Source organism: Rhododendron vialii, chromosome 11a (assembly GCF_030253575.1).
Source record: "Rhododendron vialii isolate Sample 1 chromosome 11a, ASM3025357v1".
NCBI lineage: Eukaryota > Viridiplantae > Streptophyta > Magnoliopsida > Ericales > Ericaceae > Rhododendron > Rhododendron vialii.
The window spans coordinates 27,968,340-27,987,232 of record NC_080567.1 but is presented as its reverse complement, the minus strand read 5'-3'; the positions used below and the strand labels follow the sequence as shown (position 1 = coordinate 27,987,232).

The window sequence follows — 18,893 nt, the reverse complement described above, 5'->3', positions numbered from 1 at the left end:
TTGCTTTTGGTGGTTATACCTTGATTTGTCTCCTTGTCCAAAACTTGCCAATTTCACAAACAGCTTGCAGTCATCAAGCCAAAGTCCATTAGTCCTAGAAATTGCTTCCTCTGCTGCTCTGGTACAATCAAACCTTACAAACCCGAATCTCCTCCTTGTTGATTTGCTCCTCTTCTCAGGTATAAAAACATCTTTGACCCACCCAAATTTGCTGAAAAACTTCTTAAGCCACGGCTGACTTGTGTCCTCCGGTAAGTTATCAACAAAAAGGGTAATCGTTGGCTGATCCCCTCTGCCTCCAAACTTTTTGTGATTATTGATGACCGGAATCCAACCTCCACCGTCTGTGAACGTTTTTACCGTTTTAGGAAATATTTGTTTCGTTAATAACATTAGCGTATAATTCCATAGAAGTTGATTCTTTTTGAGAAAGTCATGTTTTTTCCTTTTTTTTTTCAATTTTATTATTTTCCCCAAATTTTAGAAATTTTCATTTTTAAGTTAGGATTTTGTCAGGGTTACGCATTTTTCCTATAAAATGTATTGTAACCTAATGTTTAAGCAGCTTTTTATTAATAATATTCAGACTTTATCTTTTTTTCTTGAAAATTCAAGAACTGTTCGTGGCTACGAAAACCTATCATTTGTTTGATTAGTACGCAACTAATCTCTTTGTTATTTCCGCTGCGTCATGCACGCTCGCACCCTTCTACCGATCACACCAGGACAACCATTGAAATGGAGACCAGGACGGTACGCCGGAGAAGAGGCCAGTAAACCTGAGGCCGCGTGGATAACCTCGCCGTTAAGCACAAACTAGATCCCCAAGGATGGGATCCGGCCGGAGACCCAAAAACACCCAAGCCGATGCCACCACCTGCAGCCAAAGCACCAGGCCATTAGGTAGGAGTCGTCCAACAGTGGAAGGAGCCACCAGAGGAAGACGGCAGAAGCATGGAAACGTCGACGGAAAGAGGCGAGACCGACGAACGGGGAAGGGGGAAGAATCAGAGGAAAGGAAACAGGAAAAAGGACGCCAGGGGAGGACAGAGGAAGACCGCTTCCCTCTTCCCCCAGCGGCGGCAGCGCGATTGAAGAGGGGGGAGCACGCGACTACCTGCACCTTCTTGAATCGGGTCAACAAGAAGTTGTACGTTTGGTGGCTGCCTAACGCTCACATTTTTGGAAAAATACGTCTAAGACTTTAAAAAAGTTCTAATCTAAAATTTCAAAGTAGAACTTCTTTGTCGCATGACCTATGCAGAATAAGAACAATTATTATGTTAGAAAGTCCAAAAAAGTGAACAATTATTACATTGTTAAAAAGTCCAAAAAAGTGTCCCAATGATGAGAAGGTAAAAGAAATTTTAAATATTGGAAAAAGAAAAAAAATCCGTTGGTTTGCAATTTCACCTAAGCCTCAAACAGGCTTGGATTGCCCTCCCACAACAATGACGCAAGCTTTAGAAAAAGTACTCAAATTTTTAACAAACCATGAAGAGAGAGAGAGGGGGAGAGAGAGAGAGAGGTGAGAACATAGATTTTTATCTGGCTTGGTTCGTAAACCTAAGGCAGTCAAATGATCAACGATTTCCCTATACCGAAGAAACGGATGCCCAAAGGGCTACAGATGAGATCTCTCGAAGTTTGCCTCTTGCCTCTCACAAGAAAAGAATGTGTCACAATCAGATAAAAACTCTAAAATACTTAAATACTGAACTGTCTCGGCATCAACCATCCGGACCGTCGTAGCACCAGACGAGATTTACGGCGAGCTCGAATTTCGTTAGACAATGGAGGCCGTCTAGACGAGATATGCTAAGAGGTCCGATTTCGAGCCAAAACACTTCATGATTCACATCAAACCAACATATATCTACGTTGATATAGGAGTGTAAAACACGATTTGAAATGAAGTTGGTATTTTGACAAAAAAAAAAAATTACATTTTCAGGCACATGGTATTTTGAAATGAAGTTGGTATTTTGAAGTAAAAGAAAAAGAAAATTATTTTCCTGTGAGTGTTCATTTGACAAAAGAATTTTGCAAGAATAATTAAGGTTTAGTTGTTCATTTGTCAGAAAAAAAAAACTTTCGGGAAAATTTTGTGAGTGTTCACTCATTTTCCTTTTCCCGCGACGCAAAATCCTGTGTTTTTTGCAGGATCACTTTTGCAGGAAAGTAATTCCTGCAGGAAAACTTAAAAACATGTTTCCTACTACTTTCCTGCCAACTGAACACTACAAAAATCATGGGAAAATTGATTTTCCCATCCTTTCCTATACTTTCCTGGCAATTGAACGGAGCAGTAGGGAACTGATAACAACTGCAACTAATATATGGTCCTTTCCCGCTCAAATCTCTCTTACCCGCCCAAATGCAAGATTTCACCAAACTGTGACCCCATGCATGGTAATCTGGAAAATTTATTATTTCGTTTACTTCTTTTTTCTCGGCAAGCGAAACATTTTATAAAACTTAAAAGGGCTATATCGAGGTCAAAAGTAGGAAAGCCTAAAAGAGCTTAACTGCAAAAAAGAAACCTCATCCAGCCAACAATTGGATGAAAAAAAACACCTCAAAGTTACATTACACTTTCACCTTCTGAATACTATCTAAATAGCCCTTAAAATCCTCCACCGAATACTATGATCAATTTAAGTAGATGACAATAGGTATGAAAGAAATAACAAGAAATTTTAAGTTTGAAGTATGGCCAGATTTAAATCTGTTCGGTTACTTGGGTTTCACTTCTAGATTGAAGGTATCTTGCCTACTTGTAATCGCTCTTGGGCCTCGAGTGGCGTATAATCATCATGGGATGGGGTGCCAACATAGTTGAGATGTTATCCTCGTATTATGATGACTTCCTCTTGTCTCATTTAATCATTGTAACTCTTTATATTTGATTAATAAATTTTTTTGCTGTTCAAAAAAAAAACTTGTAGATTGAAGACCACATACTCAAAAAGTGGCGTAGTGGTTAAATTTTTTATTTCTCAAAATCCCTTTGAGGCTACTCGTAACTTCGTAAGGGTTAAAGCTGGGGAAACTATCTGATTTCAAAATTACTTTGTTTACTTCTTTACTCACGATCAACCAAGTAATTACCAAGAAAATTTGAGTTTTAAGAAAAGTCAGATCCAAATTTTAAATCTGTTTGATTACTAGGATTTTAGTTTCCTTCTGAGGTGTTTCTCATCCAACCTTTTGCTGGATGTTTGTTTATGTTTCGTTCTTCTCGTAAACACTTTGCGTCTTTCTTGTTTTTTTATCGATGTACCCTTTTAAGTTTAATAAAATTTCGTTTGACAAGATAAAAAAGGATTTGAGTACTCCCAAATTGAAAGTCACGGGCAGCTATACAAATACTGCTGTTCACCCACTATCACTTATATTCAATAAAATACGCCTACCCAAGGAAGTAGAAGTAATGTTGACTATGACCACTTGCTTTCCCAACGAAGGTAATCACAAATTGTCCAATCAATTGTTTAGGTGTAGTCACAAGTCAGGCTAAGTTTAATTAATTAAAAAATGTCACGTGATTTTTTTTTCTTTTCTTTATTTACAAGGGTCAAAAATATTAGATTTCGGCCAAAAAGGCATATTTCAATTGAATACTCCTACCGAAGAAAGTAGAAGTAATGTTTATGACTACTTGCTTTCCCAATGAGGGTATCCAAAACTTTGTCTAATCGATTGTTTAGGTGTAGTCACAAATAAGAGACTTAAGGGGTGTTCGGATAAATAAGTCAAAATGGCTTATTTTTTGTCCTTATTCAGTCTTTCGTCTTTATTAAAAAAAATTGAATTTCGGTCAAATTTTTTTACTTTTTAGATTCCTCTTGTCGTAAGGATGCAATAATCTCCAAAAAAATGACAATAAGCCAAATGATACGAAAAAAATTTGAATAAGAACAAAAAATAAGCCACTGTGGCTTATTTGTCCGAACGGGCCCTAAGTTTCCTTAAAAAAAACCATGTGATTTTTTTCTCTTTATTTAAAAATTTTGGCGTTTATTGCACCAAATTTTTGGGTGAAAAAAATTGAATTTCGGTCATAAATACTTTTGACTTTTTCGATTCCTCTCGTCGAGACGTATCAATAATCGATAAAAAGTTTAACGTATAACTAACAAAAAAGGAAAAAAAATTTGAACAAAGACATAATATAAAGGCAACGTGGCTTTTCTAGGAAAACTCCAATTGTTCCACAAATATTCGAAGATATATGAACTTATAATCGAGTACATTGCTTAATTTTTATTTAAATTTGGACCATTGTGCCTCTTGAGCAGTCCAGGTGGATACATGCATGCATGTCTGCAAACATTCATATTTGAAATTTTTTTAGTTTTTTGAGTTCTTAGTGGGGGACGGCGGCTTGTGGGGCGCCTCTCTCTCTCTCTAACTAGAAGAGTTTCTCTCTCTAAAGACCTCTGCCTATAAGTAAGGCACCCCATCTTTCTTATCCCCATCCAAATCCCAACTTATCTCTCTTGTTATTGTCTTATTATTGCTCCTCCTTTTTCCAAGCTCTGATTTTCTTCACCTTTTAGAAACACAACACATTTCTCATACACCTTCCAGCCATGGTTGTTGCTGGAAAACTCTATGTGGTGGTCATTACGGTGCTAATAGCCACCATTTCCAACTCTGTTTCTGCAGATCCGGATATGCTCCAAGACATTTGTGTTGCTGATCTCAATAATGGTAATTTTTTTTTTTCATATAGCAATGTCACAAACACGTACACCTTAATTTAAAACACAATTCTAATTATAAATGTATTCGGAACCGTTAGATGTACATAAATTTTAAACATATCTAACAGTTTCAGGTACAATTGTATCTGAAATTGTGTTTTAAATGTACATTCCTAGACATTTTGCCGTCAAAAACCTGTTTCCCTTTTTTGCTCGTACTTATGGTTCAAAGCATTATCGAATATGTTTGTGTTTGCGAATGGTGTTTCAAATTCGACCCGAATTTTTTGAGGATTAGTACGCACCCAATTTAATTTCTTCCCTTAAAATACCCATAATCCATTGTGGCACAAGGAAATAAACTTTGGTTTGAGAGTGAGGGACATAATTGAATTGGAGATCCATGTAAATCAGATTTATGGGGCGTTTATGGGTTCACCATAACATTTCTCTTCAGAAAAAATTACTTGTTGTACTATGTGTTTTTGTATTCTAGCATAATACACTTTATGTTGGGATGATTTTGGTCAAATGCAACAATAAGTTTGAAGTGATTTCGTTTTTTCTTCGAGCAACTAAAATGCTGATGTACTTATTTCTTATCTATTTAATTGAAAAACATTGACAATTTAAAAAAAAAGAATTAAATAGACATCCTATTTAGAAAACTTATTTAGGTATCCATCATTGTGGATTTGAATACTTATGTTCTCATTCTTAAATTAGTTGAATGACCCATTTTGCCCTCATTAATTAATTAACTCTCTCTCTCTCTCTCTCTCTCTCTCTCTCCATTTTTTACCTTTTATTTACTACACCCCATTTATTAATTACCTTACCAACCAATTATCCAAATATGATCAATTCTAAAATAACTCATGTTTTCATGAATTAAATTGACAAAAATACTAATCATATTTGGAATATGAAAAATATTGACAAAATTACTATGAAAAATATTTCAGAACATGGTGGATATTCTAATCGATCAAGTTTTTGAAGCAAATCCACCATGTTTATCGTGATTTATTATTGTGAATTCTCCATAAAAATTTTACGCTAAAAAATGACAGCCAATTCTTGAATAATTTTTAAAAATGTACATAGTTTATCATGAGATAATTATGCACAAATTCATGCATGTACTCATATCAATCATATTTTTTATGAAATAATTCTGCACAATATATCATATTTTAAAATATGGTGGAGATTCAAATCGATCATATTTTTCATGGACTATTTTCTAGAAAATTTTCATGAAACATGTTGTCTCAAAATTGTTGTAAGTTAAGAAATAATTACAAAAATAATAAACTTGCTAGCATGGTAAATATACAAAACCAATGAAGCACTGTATAATTTCCCTTTTGCAAGAATTTGTTACGTTCCCAAGGGAAGCACTGGATAATTTATCTTATACAAACCGAAGGAAGCGCTGAACAATTTCAGGCGACGTGGATGACGGCGCCCGTGGTCAGATTTGCAGGAGTGCAGGACCGCGTTCATGGCGATGCGGTGGAGATCGCCATTCCACAAAGAGAGGAGAGAGAATGTGTGTTTGCGGCGGCACTTGCGGAGGAGGAGCACAAATCAACGCTGCTCCCGCGTGGCATCTAGTCTATGGCAAATCTTCGCCACTCCGGCGTGGAATATAATGTACGTACTCGACGATCTATTTCAGAATTGAAGATGGTGGTTTCCGGTGTTGCTATCTTCTTCGAAAAGTTTGGAAACCGCCTGGGCGGTTTTGCCGTTCCATTTTTTCCTTTCTTCCCGAGTGTTTGAATGTGTTCAGATGAAGAAAGGGATAATGATCCCATGATTCTCCGGCACATTTTATTCATATTAATGAAGGGTTAATCAGAAACAAAAAATAGTTTATTCATATTAATGAAGGGTGTTATTGACATTTTTTAAATGTCAGAATAGAGACTTAAGTATTTAAAAATAACTAAGGATGGAGACTTAATTAAGTATCACTAGAGGACATGATTCCCATTTAAGTTTCCCATTTTAAATGGGAATCAAAGTATAATTTTGTGTAAATCAACTCAACTACAGTTTCGACGTCACTTTCCGTTGGTATTATTGGTGAGGGCTGCTTTTCCCCCCCCCCCCCCGACACCCCACCCCCCCGGCCCCACACCCCATTTCCCATATTACCCCCTCCCCTCCCCCCATTTTACTTCTCCTGCCCCTCCCTCCTCCCATTTACTTTTTTTTTTCTTTTTCTCTCTTTATTTTCTTTTTGTTTCTTTTCGGCTGGATTTTTTTTTTTCGTTTTTTTTCTCTTTATTTCCTTTTATTCCTTCCACTTTGAATCTTTTTTTTTTTCAATTATTTTCTTTATTTGTTTCTTTTCCCATTTACCTCCCTTCTTTTTTTTTTTTGGTTAACTCAAATTCTATTTTCAATTAAGATTACAATTAGTGTTCGGGAACTAATTACGAAATGTATTTTGCAAACGACATACTAATCCAAAATACAAATGTTATATTTAGGATTACTTTTTTTTAACTATAGTACAATTTAATAAATTTGTTAACTATTATTTAGCATAAATCCTCTTAACTGATTCAGTAGTATGTTGCTTCAAATCACGTCTCTACTCCATAGGATTGCAAATGGCTGGTTTCTATTTTTTTTATAACTAAAACGGAAACGTTTTAGGGGCTTCGTAGGGGCTACTGTGCCAATGAGGGCAGTTGAGCCCCCCGGGTCCCACCTATTTTTTCATTTATTTTTTTATTTAATTACTTATACCTTATTTATTTAATTTCTATAAATACACCATTTGTATATTTAAAAATATAATTCAAGAATTAAGTGTTTTAATTTTCAATTCAGTTAAATCAGAGCAAAGATCGTTTTTATTATTATTTTATTTTAAATGGTCATAATGAATTTTTTGGTTTAAGGCCTTTCAACAAATACCCTAAGACTCATTATTTAGTTTCAAAACTCTCTTAGGGTGTCCATTGAAAGGCCTTGGAGCCAAAAATTTACTAGATCCATTTAGGATGAAATGATCAGAAAAATAACAACTTTGCACCGGTTCAAACGGATTGAAAATTGAAACACTTATTTTAGTAACTATATTTTTTAATCTATAAAGGTCAAAAAAATAAAAATAAAACAGTCGGATAAACATGATCAATTAAAACACTTTTTTTTTCTCTCAATTACTTTACAAAGCCTAAAATTAGACTTGAACCTATTATTAAAGAGAGAAAAAAATTCAAACTGGAAAGAACGAAAAGGAAATAAAATGAAAAAAAAAAAGAAACTGAAAATAAAATGAAAAAAAAAACGAAACTGAAACTGAAAAGAAAAAGAAAAAAAAAAAACCAAACGGTAAAGAAAAAAAGAAAGAAAGAAAGAAGAGAGAGAGAGAGAGAGAGAGAGAGAGAGAGAGAGAGAAGAGAGGGGGGTAGAATGGGAAAAGGGAGGTGGGGCCGGGGGGGGTGTGTCAGGGGGGGGGGAATAGCAATTTTCATTATTGGTTTACTGTATTTTCCTTGTCTTGTCAAGAAGGAATCTTTTTTCTTAATCTTTGCTTACAAATATTGTAGGCCTGTCCAAACCACATAAATGAATTTCATTTTGGTGTAATTATTCTGCTCTCTCATTTCTCATTTTGACATAACAATAGTACCTAATATTACCATACCTTATTGCTGATTCACAGCTGTGAAGATGAATGGTTTTGCTTGCAAAGCAAGTTTCAACGCATCAGATTTCTTCTTTGCCGGTCTAGCAAAGCCACAGCCCATCAACAGTACGCTGGGTTCAGTCGTGACTTTTGCTGATGTGATGCAAATTCCTGGCCTCAACACCTTAGGTGTCTCCATGGCCCGCCTCGACTTTGCCCCTGGCGGCCTTAACCAGCCCCACACACACCAACGCGCCACCGAGATGTTGTTCGTTCTCTACGGAGAATTGGTTGCTGGGTTCATCACCACAGATAATGTGCTTGTTTCCAGGACCATCAAACAGGGTGACATATTTACTTTCCCTAGAGGTTTGGTTCACTTCCAAATTAATAATGGGAAAGGACCGGCCGCCGCTATTGCTGGATTCAACAGCCAGTATCCAGGCCGCCAGAACATTGCCACTGCATTGTTTGCCGCTACGCCCCAGGTGTCAGATAATGTGTTGAGCAAGGCTTTCCAGATATCATATCAGGAGGTTGATGCAATCAAGTCAAAGCTTGCAGGAGAGTCCTAGAGGGTGCTTTGTGATATGGGGTTGATAAGTTGTTGGTTTTCTTGTTTTTCTTCTCGTTGTTTATTGAGATAAGGATTCATGGTTTCACGATAAGAAATAGTGGGTCAGAAAGTGAGCCGATGTTGTATTTGAATCCATTTACCTATGTATTCAGTTTCACTTCTTGTGTTTACTGAGAAATAAGACGAATAACAATAGCATCTAAATGCGTATCAATCATATATAGTATTGTACTTCCTTGACGGATTTTCTAGACCTAAAATAATGGGTTGCCCCAAGCGTAGGGCGGAGACCGACGCAGCACAATATCCGGTAAGACCGAAGTCGAATCCACAAAGACGGTGATGTGTGTTGAATAAAAACTCGGGTTGTTACTAATTTAAACGGGCTCTTAGGTAGCCACCATTTGTCGATTTGATTGATTAACTACAACTAACAAATAACTTGCTTAAATGATTAAAAAGAGAGGTACGGTCGTAGGAAATTCAGCACTCGCTACCCAGTCAGAATCCGCTCGTTTTTCAAGGTTCTAAAAAAATGGTTAAATTTAGGGAGAATTGAAAACTCCGAAGGATGCGAATCCTAAGGTTGCCGGTCCCGTACACAGCGGCGAGCAGATTTTGGTCCCCTGTTCTCGCTCACATGAGCCCTGGCAATGCCTCGGATCGTCCAACGGACGTAGTTTTCACCAACTAAATTTATTTAATTAATTAATGTGCAAAAAATTGCGAGACGAATTCTAATTGGGTCGCGGCGCGCTTTACCTAGCGACCAAATCTCAGAAAAACTACTAACTCATTATTAAAAATAAAAAAAAAGAAACCCTAGAATTAATCATGCTTCTAATACTGAAGAAATAAAATAAACGAGAAATAACAATTAATTGAATACCAACAAAGAATTTTAATTAAAAACGGAAATTGAAATGAGGTACTGAATACTTGAACAAAACATTAAAAATTTGAAGGGAAAATAAACTCTGAATGAGAGAACATCAGCCCGAAGCCATCCACGGCAGCAGTTCTCCTTTTTCCTTTTTTTTATCTACGGCCACAGAGCCCCCAGAACCTTCTAACAGTAAGTTAAACTTTTTATATATAGGTATTGAAAACCTTAATCACATAAAGGCCCTCTAAACTTCATGAAATAATAAATGAATGATTCAATTTTGAATCATTTCGCATTTGAACCCCAAACTTCTTTAAAATCTTCTTTTTATCCAAAGTCTTGGACAACGGGCTCGAACAACCTATAAACAACAAAAGAACAAAATAAAAATTAATTAACCAAAATAAATGACTAACAAATGTAGTTTGGAGGGCCAAAATATGTATATTTTGGCACTTATCACACCCCTCAACTTACACTTTGCTAGTCCCTAGCAAACCAAAACAAATGCAACTAATTAAAATGGATATTTCTTTTAAACCCCCGGGTAGCCCCGGTAGAACGAGTGAAGTCTCGTGAGAGTTTTTAGCAGTGATTACCCACAAAACACATTGAACATTTTTACATGTAATCCAAAACTTGTCAAACAACTCATTGATCCATCAAGCAAAGAATGTGCAGTTACCACAAAGATAAAGAATGCACAAATAGTTCCAAACACTATCAAGTCAAGAAATAAACCATGGCACCTAGGATTAGCATGTGTGTGTGACATAGGCCTCAACCAAAAGTGTCCAATAACTAATCGCTCTCTCCGGACCGAGTCTCGATTGCAATTCTCACTGTGTCTTGCACTCACAAATAAAATCACTCGAAACAAGGTGCATAGTATGAACTCTCAAGTGTGCGGTCAGAAGTTATATAAATGAAATCAAAACACTCGCACACTATGACACGAAAAGAACGCTTTGTATGGTGAACACACAGTCTCATGAATAAAATACCAAGTATTGGAACTCTCTCTCACATCCATCAATCCACTTTCCATCACACCTAGGATCAAATAGGACTTTAATTTTGGTTGTAACGTTGGGTAATTGAAAGTGTGTAAAGGCTAGGGTAAAACATCACATGTCTGAGAATAGGCAAACAACTTGGGGCTAATTTAACAATGCGCGCCCATTTTTTTCACTCTTTTCAACTCCACCTTATCTCTCCTTCTAACCTTTTAACATTTTTCAACAATAAAGCACGATTCCTTCTTTTCATCTATATCGGTACCCCTTTTAATTTTGTCTTTATTTTATTTTATTTTTCTTTTTTCTTTTTTTCTTTTTTTTAAGGGGTACCACCAATTCAAGCACAAAAGTTCACAGTTCATCCATAAATTACACCTTTATACTTTTGCCTTTTCCCAAAACAACATGGAAGGTGGAGCTAATCAAGAAAAGACTAAATAAATAAGGTTCAAATTGGCTCGCAAGGGATAAATGTGAAAACAAAGGAACGAACTGGCTCAAATATCAAGAAAATGCCTATAATCCTCTCCAAGGAGTGTAACATCCATGTGACGAATCAAAACCCAAGGGATATTGTTATGCATTCAAGTTCCAATACTCAACAATCAAGAATAATGAGACCACAATAAACAGATTATTTCCTTGACAAACTAAGAGTTGAAGTGACACCACTCCAAAAAAAAAAAAAAAAAGGCACAAAAGCTCACTAGGGCATAAGTCTCCGCTAATCCAGCCATCAAGATTGGTCAAGTCACGGCTCACAAGTGGTCAAGGCCCAAATAAAAGTGATGTGCAATAGTGCTATACAAGAGTGCCATGATCAACTTCTTAAGACAAGCTAGCAAGCAGAACTACCAAGCCAAAAACAGATATCACTATGATAGGCAACATACCTCAACTCAATTATCCAACAAATAATCACAACAAGTGCTAAATCGCATGCGAAATGAAAAATTTTCATTTTTTTTTTTTTAGATTTTAAGACTCTAAAAGTGAAAAACTTACCAAAGTAATCCCTCCCCCCAACTTAAACCATTCGATGTCCTCATTGAATACAAAAGAATAAAAATATAGGACATAAAAGAAAAAGAAGGGAAAGGTATCACCTCGGAACGAAGAACTACGCAAGAAATAACATAATGGAAAGAAGACCCCCCAACTTGAACAAAGCATCCTGCAACGTTAGTCCTCACAAAAAAAAAGATAAAATAAAATAAAAGTAACTAATCTAAGAAAGAGAAAAGAAAAAAAAAACTATACAAAAAAGTTAATGACATTTACTCCCATCACGTGAAATCCAACCATTCATCACACTACAAAAAGCAATCAAAATCAACATCTCAACCCACTTCAAGCATTCCGTTAAAAATTGTATGCGACCATGCCACAAAACCAAATACTTAGAATATCTTAATGGCCTTAGCCGCGTTTGAAATTTAAATTCCACCAATTGCATATTTCGAACCAAATTAACTTTCAAGTTGTTGATGAGTGTTAGAAAAAATGAATGGTAAACCATATTAAAATTATCAACACCAAGAAAGTCAATTTGTTCTAACGTGATAATCTTTTGCAATGGTGGATGCTCAATAGAAGTGATGACATCAATATCTATGGCTGGGGATATTTGATCATCAAGAACAAGTGGACTTTGCACAATTATTGGCAATGACTCCTCAGGAGTCGGGTCATGAAAATCCATCTCAAGTGTAACTAGAATGCCGTTGCACTTCAGTTGAACTAACTATTTCGTTAGTTACATGTGACTCTGTTGTTTCATCTTCCAATACACAAGAATTAATCACTTGAAAATTTTCAACTTAATTGCAAGAAAGAGAATCAGCTAATTGATCAAAATAAGGTGGCTCTATTTCCTCATTTTCCCTCCCATCAGAACTGGTATCCTCAGAACTTTCAGTTAACTTACAAAATTGGAGCTTTTGGGTTAATTCATCTAAGAAATCCCAAGCACCTTCAGGTGTTTTATCCAGGAATTCGTCAGTGGACCTAAAATCCACGTCGCATGGCTTAAGATTTAAACCAAGGCAAAAGATAACCAGAAGACTGCCAAGCTCACAATTAAAACTCGACCAAGAGAATATAACAAATTTAAATCGCTTCCAACACTGGGACAAAGACTCATCATCATGTTGAGAGAAATCTGATAGTTCTTGTAAAAGCATATGATTCTCATATAAGGGATTGAAATGATTGAAAAATTGTATTACAATCTCACCCCATGTCAATCTTGGACTCAATAAATTAAATCAATCTAGAGCACTATCACGCAAAGATGCTGAGAATACATGTAAAAGGGCCACTTCATCTCTACCAAAAGCTTTCTCAAGGTCATGAATATGCGAAAAATGATTTTCTGAGGTCAAACCATAAAGTACAAGAAGTGACACTAAACAATCAAATTGGTTTGCATAACCTCCATACCACCTTGCAAAATGGGTCATTTTTTTCTTCTTTTCAACAATAATAAAAAAATTAAAATAATAATAATAATAATAATGAACTAAAAAGAAAACAAATAGAAAAAAAATAACTACTCGAATTCTTAGCACACGTTACCGTCCCCGGCAACGACGCCAAAAATGCTTGACGGATTTTCTAGACCTAAAATAATGAGTTGCCCCAAGCGTAAGGCGGAGACCGACGCAGCACAATATCCGGTAAGATCGAAGTCGAATCCACAAAGACAGTGATGTGTGTTAAATAAAAACTCGGGTTGTTACTAATTTAAACGGGCTCTTAGGTAGCCACCCTTTGTCGATTTGATTGATTAACTACAACTAACAAATAATTTGGTCAAATGATTAAAAAGAGAGGTACGGTCGTAGGGAATTCAGCACTCGCTACCCAGTCAGAATCCGCTCGTTTTTCAAGGTTTTAAAAAAATGGTTAAATTTAGGGAGAATTGAAAACTCCGAAGGATGCGAATCCTAAGGTTGCCGGTTCCGTACACAGCGGCGAACAGATTTTGGTCCCTTGTTCCCACTCACATGAGCCCTGGCAATGCCTCGGATCGTCTAACGGACGTAGTTTTCACTAACTAAATTTATTTTATTAAATTAATGTGCAAAAAATTGCGAGACGAATCCTAATTGGGTCGCGGCGCGCCTTTACCCAGCGACCAAACCTCAGAAAAACTACTAACTCCACTACAAGAAAAATTGTATTGGGTGACGAATGAAAATCGTCGCAAATTGTATGTTTTTTGTCACAAATAATATAGGTGACGAAAAAAAATTTGTCGACTAAAGGTTGTCGAGGAATCCTACCTGGTGACGAAATTTATTTTTCGTAACCTATAGTGCCTTTTGGTGACGAAAAATTTCGTTACAAAAAAATGACTTGGTGACGAAATTTTCTTCGTCACCTATTGTGCTTTTTTGATGACAAAAAATTTCGTCACAAATTATTCCCTTTGGCTCGTCAAAGGTAATCCATCGATGACGAAATTTTTTGTCGCGAAAGACATTCTTATATGTGAAAAAAATCTCACTTTCTTGCTCCTGCGGGGTTTTGAACCCGAGTCTCCTAAGTTTTGCACGCAAGCTTTAACCAACTACACCATACAAACTTTTCAGTATATGTTTGAAATATCTAATATATAACACATACATTGAACATTAAAATATATTTTGAACGGCATTTTGAACTATTAAACATTAAAATTAGCAATTTTAATAAACATGAAAGTCGTAGCTCTTTATGTTATTGTTCAAACCCAATTTAAATTATCTCAATCGGAGTTCTGAGCAAAGAGTTATGCCCGAAATATATTTGGTGACAAAGCGTAATTCATAAATTTCGTCACCAAAACATAAATTTTTCGTCACTGAAAACGTAAAAAGAAGACGAAAATATTTTTCGTCGCCAAATTGGTTCATTTGGCGACAAAATATTTTTTCCGTCACCGAATAGTTATCTTTGGCAACAAAAAATAATTTCGTCTCTTTTTTTACTCTTTTGGCGACGAAAATTTTATTTCATCGCCAAATAGGAGCCTTGGGTGACAAAAATATATTTTTCGTCGCTAAATAGTTATAATTGGTGACAAAATAATTTCATCAAGAAAGTTATCAAAACAGTGACGAATTTATTTTTTTGTTGCTAAATATACTCATTTAGCGACGAAATTAAATTTTGTCGCCACTTTTTCGTCACTAAACATACTTTTTTTTGTAGTGCTCATTATTAAAAATAAAAAGAAAGAAATCTTAGAATTAATCATGCTTTTAATTAAGAACGGAAATTGAAATGAGTTACCGAATGCTTGAATACTTGAACAAAACATTAAAAACTTGACGGGAAAATGAACTCTGTATGAGAGAAAATCAGCCCGAAGCCATCCACGGCAGCAGTTCTCCTTTTTCCTCTTTTTTTTCTACAGCCACAGAGCCCCCAGAACCTTCTAACAGTAGGTTAAACTTTTTATATATAGGTATTGAAAACCTTAATCACATAAAGGCCCTCTAAACTTCATGAAATAATAAATGAATGATTCAATTTTGAATCATTTCGCATTTGAACCCCAAACTTCTTTAAAATCTTCTTTTTATCCAAAGTCTTGGACAACGGGCTCGAACAACCTATAAACAACAAAAGAACAAAATAAAAATCAATTAACCAAAATAAATGACTAACAAATGTAGTTTGGAGGGCCAAAATATGTATATTTTGGCACTTATCAGTACGGTCACTGAAATTTGGATCGTAATGTGACTAACCTCAATTATCTGGCCATTCATTACTACACCTAAATAAATATATTTTCTTTGGCTAAGCTACACATAAATAAATATTAGTATGTACATTTTTAAGAAGAAATAAGATAGAAGCAAAATGGAAAGAAATTTATTGAAAAACAAAAAGCTGATTGACATCTTTCACTATGGGCGCTAGCATAATTTTTTAAGGCCATAATTAAGATGAACTGCACATATATTTGGTAATATTACTGTGAGCAATAAAAATATAGGGGCACGTGTGCACCTTTTTGAATCAACACTCGGCGCAGTGTACGTGGATTCGACAATTGTTAAGCCCTCGAATTTTATCATGCAATGGAGGCCATTCGGACGAGATATGCTAAGTGGTCCGATTCCAAGCCAAAACACTTCTCATGATTCTCACCAAACCAATATCTATATATGTTGACATATTAGTGTAATATAAGATTCGAAATGAAGTTGGTAATTTGACAACAAGCATTTTCAGGCACATGGGGAAATTAATCTTTTGTATGGAACTGATAACAACTGCAACTAATATAGTAAATGGTGATTAGACCAGTTTTGGAAGAGCAGGAGGAGTTTGGATCGAGATTAGGATTTGGATCATTTTCAACAAAACTCCCTTGCCAGCCCAAATGCAAAATTTCACCAAACTGTGACCCCGTGCATATATATATGGGCCTTTCCATACAAGGTAATCTGGAAAACTTACTTTGTGTAATTCTTTAGTCATATATGCATGATCAATTAAGTTTGAAGTATAGCCAGATTTAAAACTGTTCGGTTACTTGGGTTTCACTTCCAGATTGAAGGTCACATATTCAAAAATCTAAGGGGTGGCGTAGTGGTTAAATATATTTTGTATTTTTCAATCCCCCTTTGAGGCTGCTCGAAAGTTCGTAAGGGTTTTAACCTCCAGGAGAAACTATTTGATTCCAAAGATTAGTTGGGATGAAGCCCTAGACACCCTTGTTAAGAAAAAAGAAGCCAATTTTAATCACATACAAGAGATAGTAGTGGTCAATGATTATACGTATAGCATATTTCGTTCCAAATATATCCAAAATTATGGAGACTAAATCTTGAGAGTACCATTGGAGATTAGGTTTTGGTTCATTTTCAAGGAAACTTCCGTTTCCGTTTTCTTTTTTAATTTTTGATCGGCAACAAAGTTTGTTTATTAGATCTTGACAAAGGGTACATCGCAAAAAATCCCAATACCAAACCAATGAGAAGGACTCATGATTAGAAAAACTACTCCGTATCTAATTCCAAAGATTTGTTGAAGCTCTAGACACCCTTATTAAGAAAAAGGAAGCCAATTTTAATCACATACAAGTGATAGTAGTAGTCAATTAATGTTTATACATATAGCATATTTGTCCCAAGTAATCCATCGGTATCTGTAGTCTTTCGTTCCACATATCGTTCCACATATATCCCAAAAAAATAATAATAATTAGGTGATGGAGCGCTATACCCATTATCTTTTTGGTACTCTATGCAGCATAGAAATGTCCTCGAACCTTAGCCCCACCCCTCTTCCCTGCGATGCGGCCTGCCCTAGCCCCACCCCTTTTCCCTGCAATGCCTCTTCCGGCGGTTGTCGCCGGCAAACCTTGAACTCTTTTCCTTTTCCCAAGCCTTACCCGAGCTTATCCCGATCTTCCTCGTTTTTCCCCTTTTCCCGTTCATCCCTCTTCCCTCGCGTCCAACCACTGTGGTTAAATCTCGTCGCTGCACAACATTTTCCTCTTCCAGATCCGCTGGAGGTGGTTGCTTCTCGTTTCTACAGTTGGCTCCGTTTCTCAGCTTCGTGGGGTTGTTCGCACGGATCTTCCATTACCTTAACTTTGTAGCTCTTGCCTTCTGCTTCAACGATAATCCACTGATAGGCGCGTAAATATTCACATACGCGCCCATTAATTTATCCTTGCTAAATCTATTTTTATATTATTTTTTGGAGCTTAATGCTTGATTTTTGTGTTGTAGATATTTTAAAAGATATACTGGAATACATTCCAGGTTATAGCTAGAGGTACAAAAATTGAGCATTAGAAAATGTTCCAACTGTTCGCGTGATTGTGAAGGGTAGCAGAATAATAGAAGTTAGTATATGTTTTTATGGTGGGCCAAAGGTCTACTATAGTTTAATACATTTTAAATTAAGCCTGGCCCACGACTTTTAAAGGAGTAAAAGAATAGGATTTATTAATATAAAGGGGGGCAATAGCAGCTTTGAAAAAGGAGCTGCGCACAACCACGACTCTCTTTCGACGGACGATTTATTTTACTCCCACGCACAAACGGAAAAACAAAGAAAGGGGTAGCCGTGATATCTTCTTGGGGTCGCGCTGTCAGACAAAAAAAGCAGGGTCCGAGAGCTGCGAACAGAAAACGGGGGCTGCGACTCTCTGATTCCATTATTGTTTTTTAGTTTCTTTAGTTGTTTTTCCTTTCAAGTTATTAAAATTTTGTTCAATTACTCATATTTCGATAATTTATTTTAATTTCTAGTTTTTATAAAAGTTGTTTGTTGATCCTTATTTAACATAAATCTTTTATTTATTTTTCACCTCCAGTAAAAAGCCTGATACAAGTTAAGGTTTATTTTGTTTTTTGTTTAATAATGTGTAAGTAGTCATATAGGTAGGGTCGCGGGGTGATTAGCACATCGTGACTAGTTCGAGCACTGTTCCTTTTATCAAACAATGAAAAAACAATGTTAGATTGGAAAAAACTTCCCGTGGACGAATCCGAGTATCGTCGGAACACATGTGAATGGAGGAATGGGGGTCCAAAACTCATTCTTCGCTGCGCATGGGTATACGGCGATCATAGGGTCTCGCATCTTGCGGGGTATCTTTTTCAATCTAAAATCAAATATTTTTAAGAACTCCAAACAGAGCAGGTTAATCCGGACTAGTTACAAGTGCTATGAAACCTACGACCGTACATTTCTTTTAATTATCTGAAACGTACAATCAATTTCGTAGGTTTAGTTTAATCTCAATCAATCGTTAAGGGGTGGCTACCTAAGAGTCAGTTTAATTAATAATAACCCGAATTTTTAGTCAGCACACTTCACCGTCCTTAGTGGATTCGACTCCGGACTTACCAGATATTGTGCTACATCGGTCTCCGCCCTACGCTTGGGGTAACCCATTATTTTAGGTCTAAGAAATCATCAATCATTTTTGGCGCCGTACCGGGGACGGTAACATGTGTTATGAATTCGAGTAGTTATTTATTTATTTTGTTTTCTTTTTAGTTTTTTATTTTTTTTATTTTTTTTTAATTAT

The 18,893-nt window shown here is 36.0% G+C and overlaps 1 protein-coding gene across 3 annotated transcripts in view; it reads left to right on the top strand.

The window, feature by feature from the left end:
• LOC131308766 (germin-like protein 5-1) overlaps window positions 1-18,893 on the top strand; it is a 136,528-nt gene that overhangs the window by 99,595 nt on the left and 18,040 nt on the right. Inside the window, exons 1-2 of one of the 3 annotated variants that reach the window (XM_058335772.1) lie at window positions 4,485-4,716; window positions 8,401-9,145. The exons of 1 other annotated variant lie outside the window; for it this stretch is intronic. In XM_058335772.1, coding sequence (XP_058191755.1) covers window positions 4,596-4,716; window positions 8,401-8,939 — 660 coding nt within the window. In that variant the 5' untranslated portion in view covers window positions 4,485-4,595 and the 3' untranslated portion in view covers window positions 8,940-9,145. Of the gene's footprint in view, window positions 1-4,484; window positions 4,717-8,400; window positions 9,146-18,893 lie in introns of those variants that run through there. One more of the 3 variants, XM_058335777.1, reaches the window with a different exon arrangement.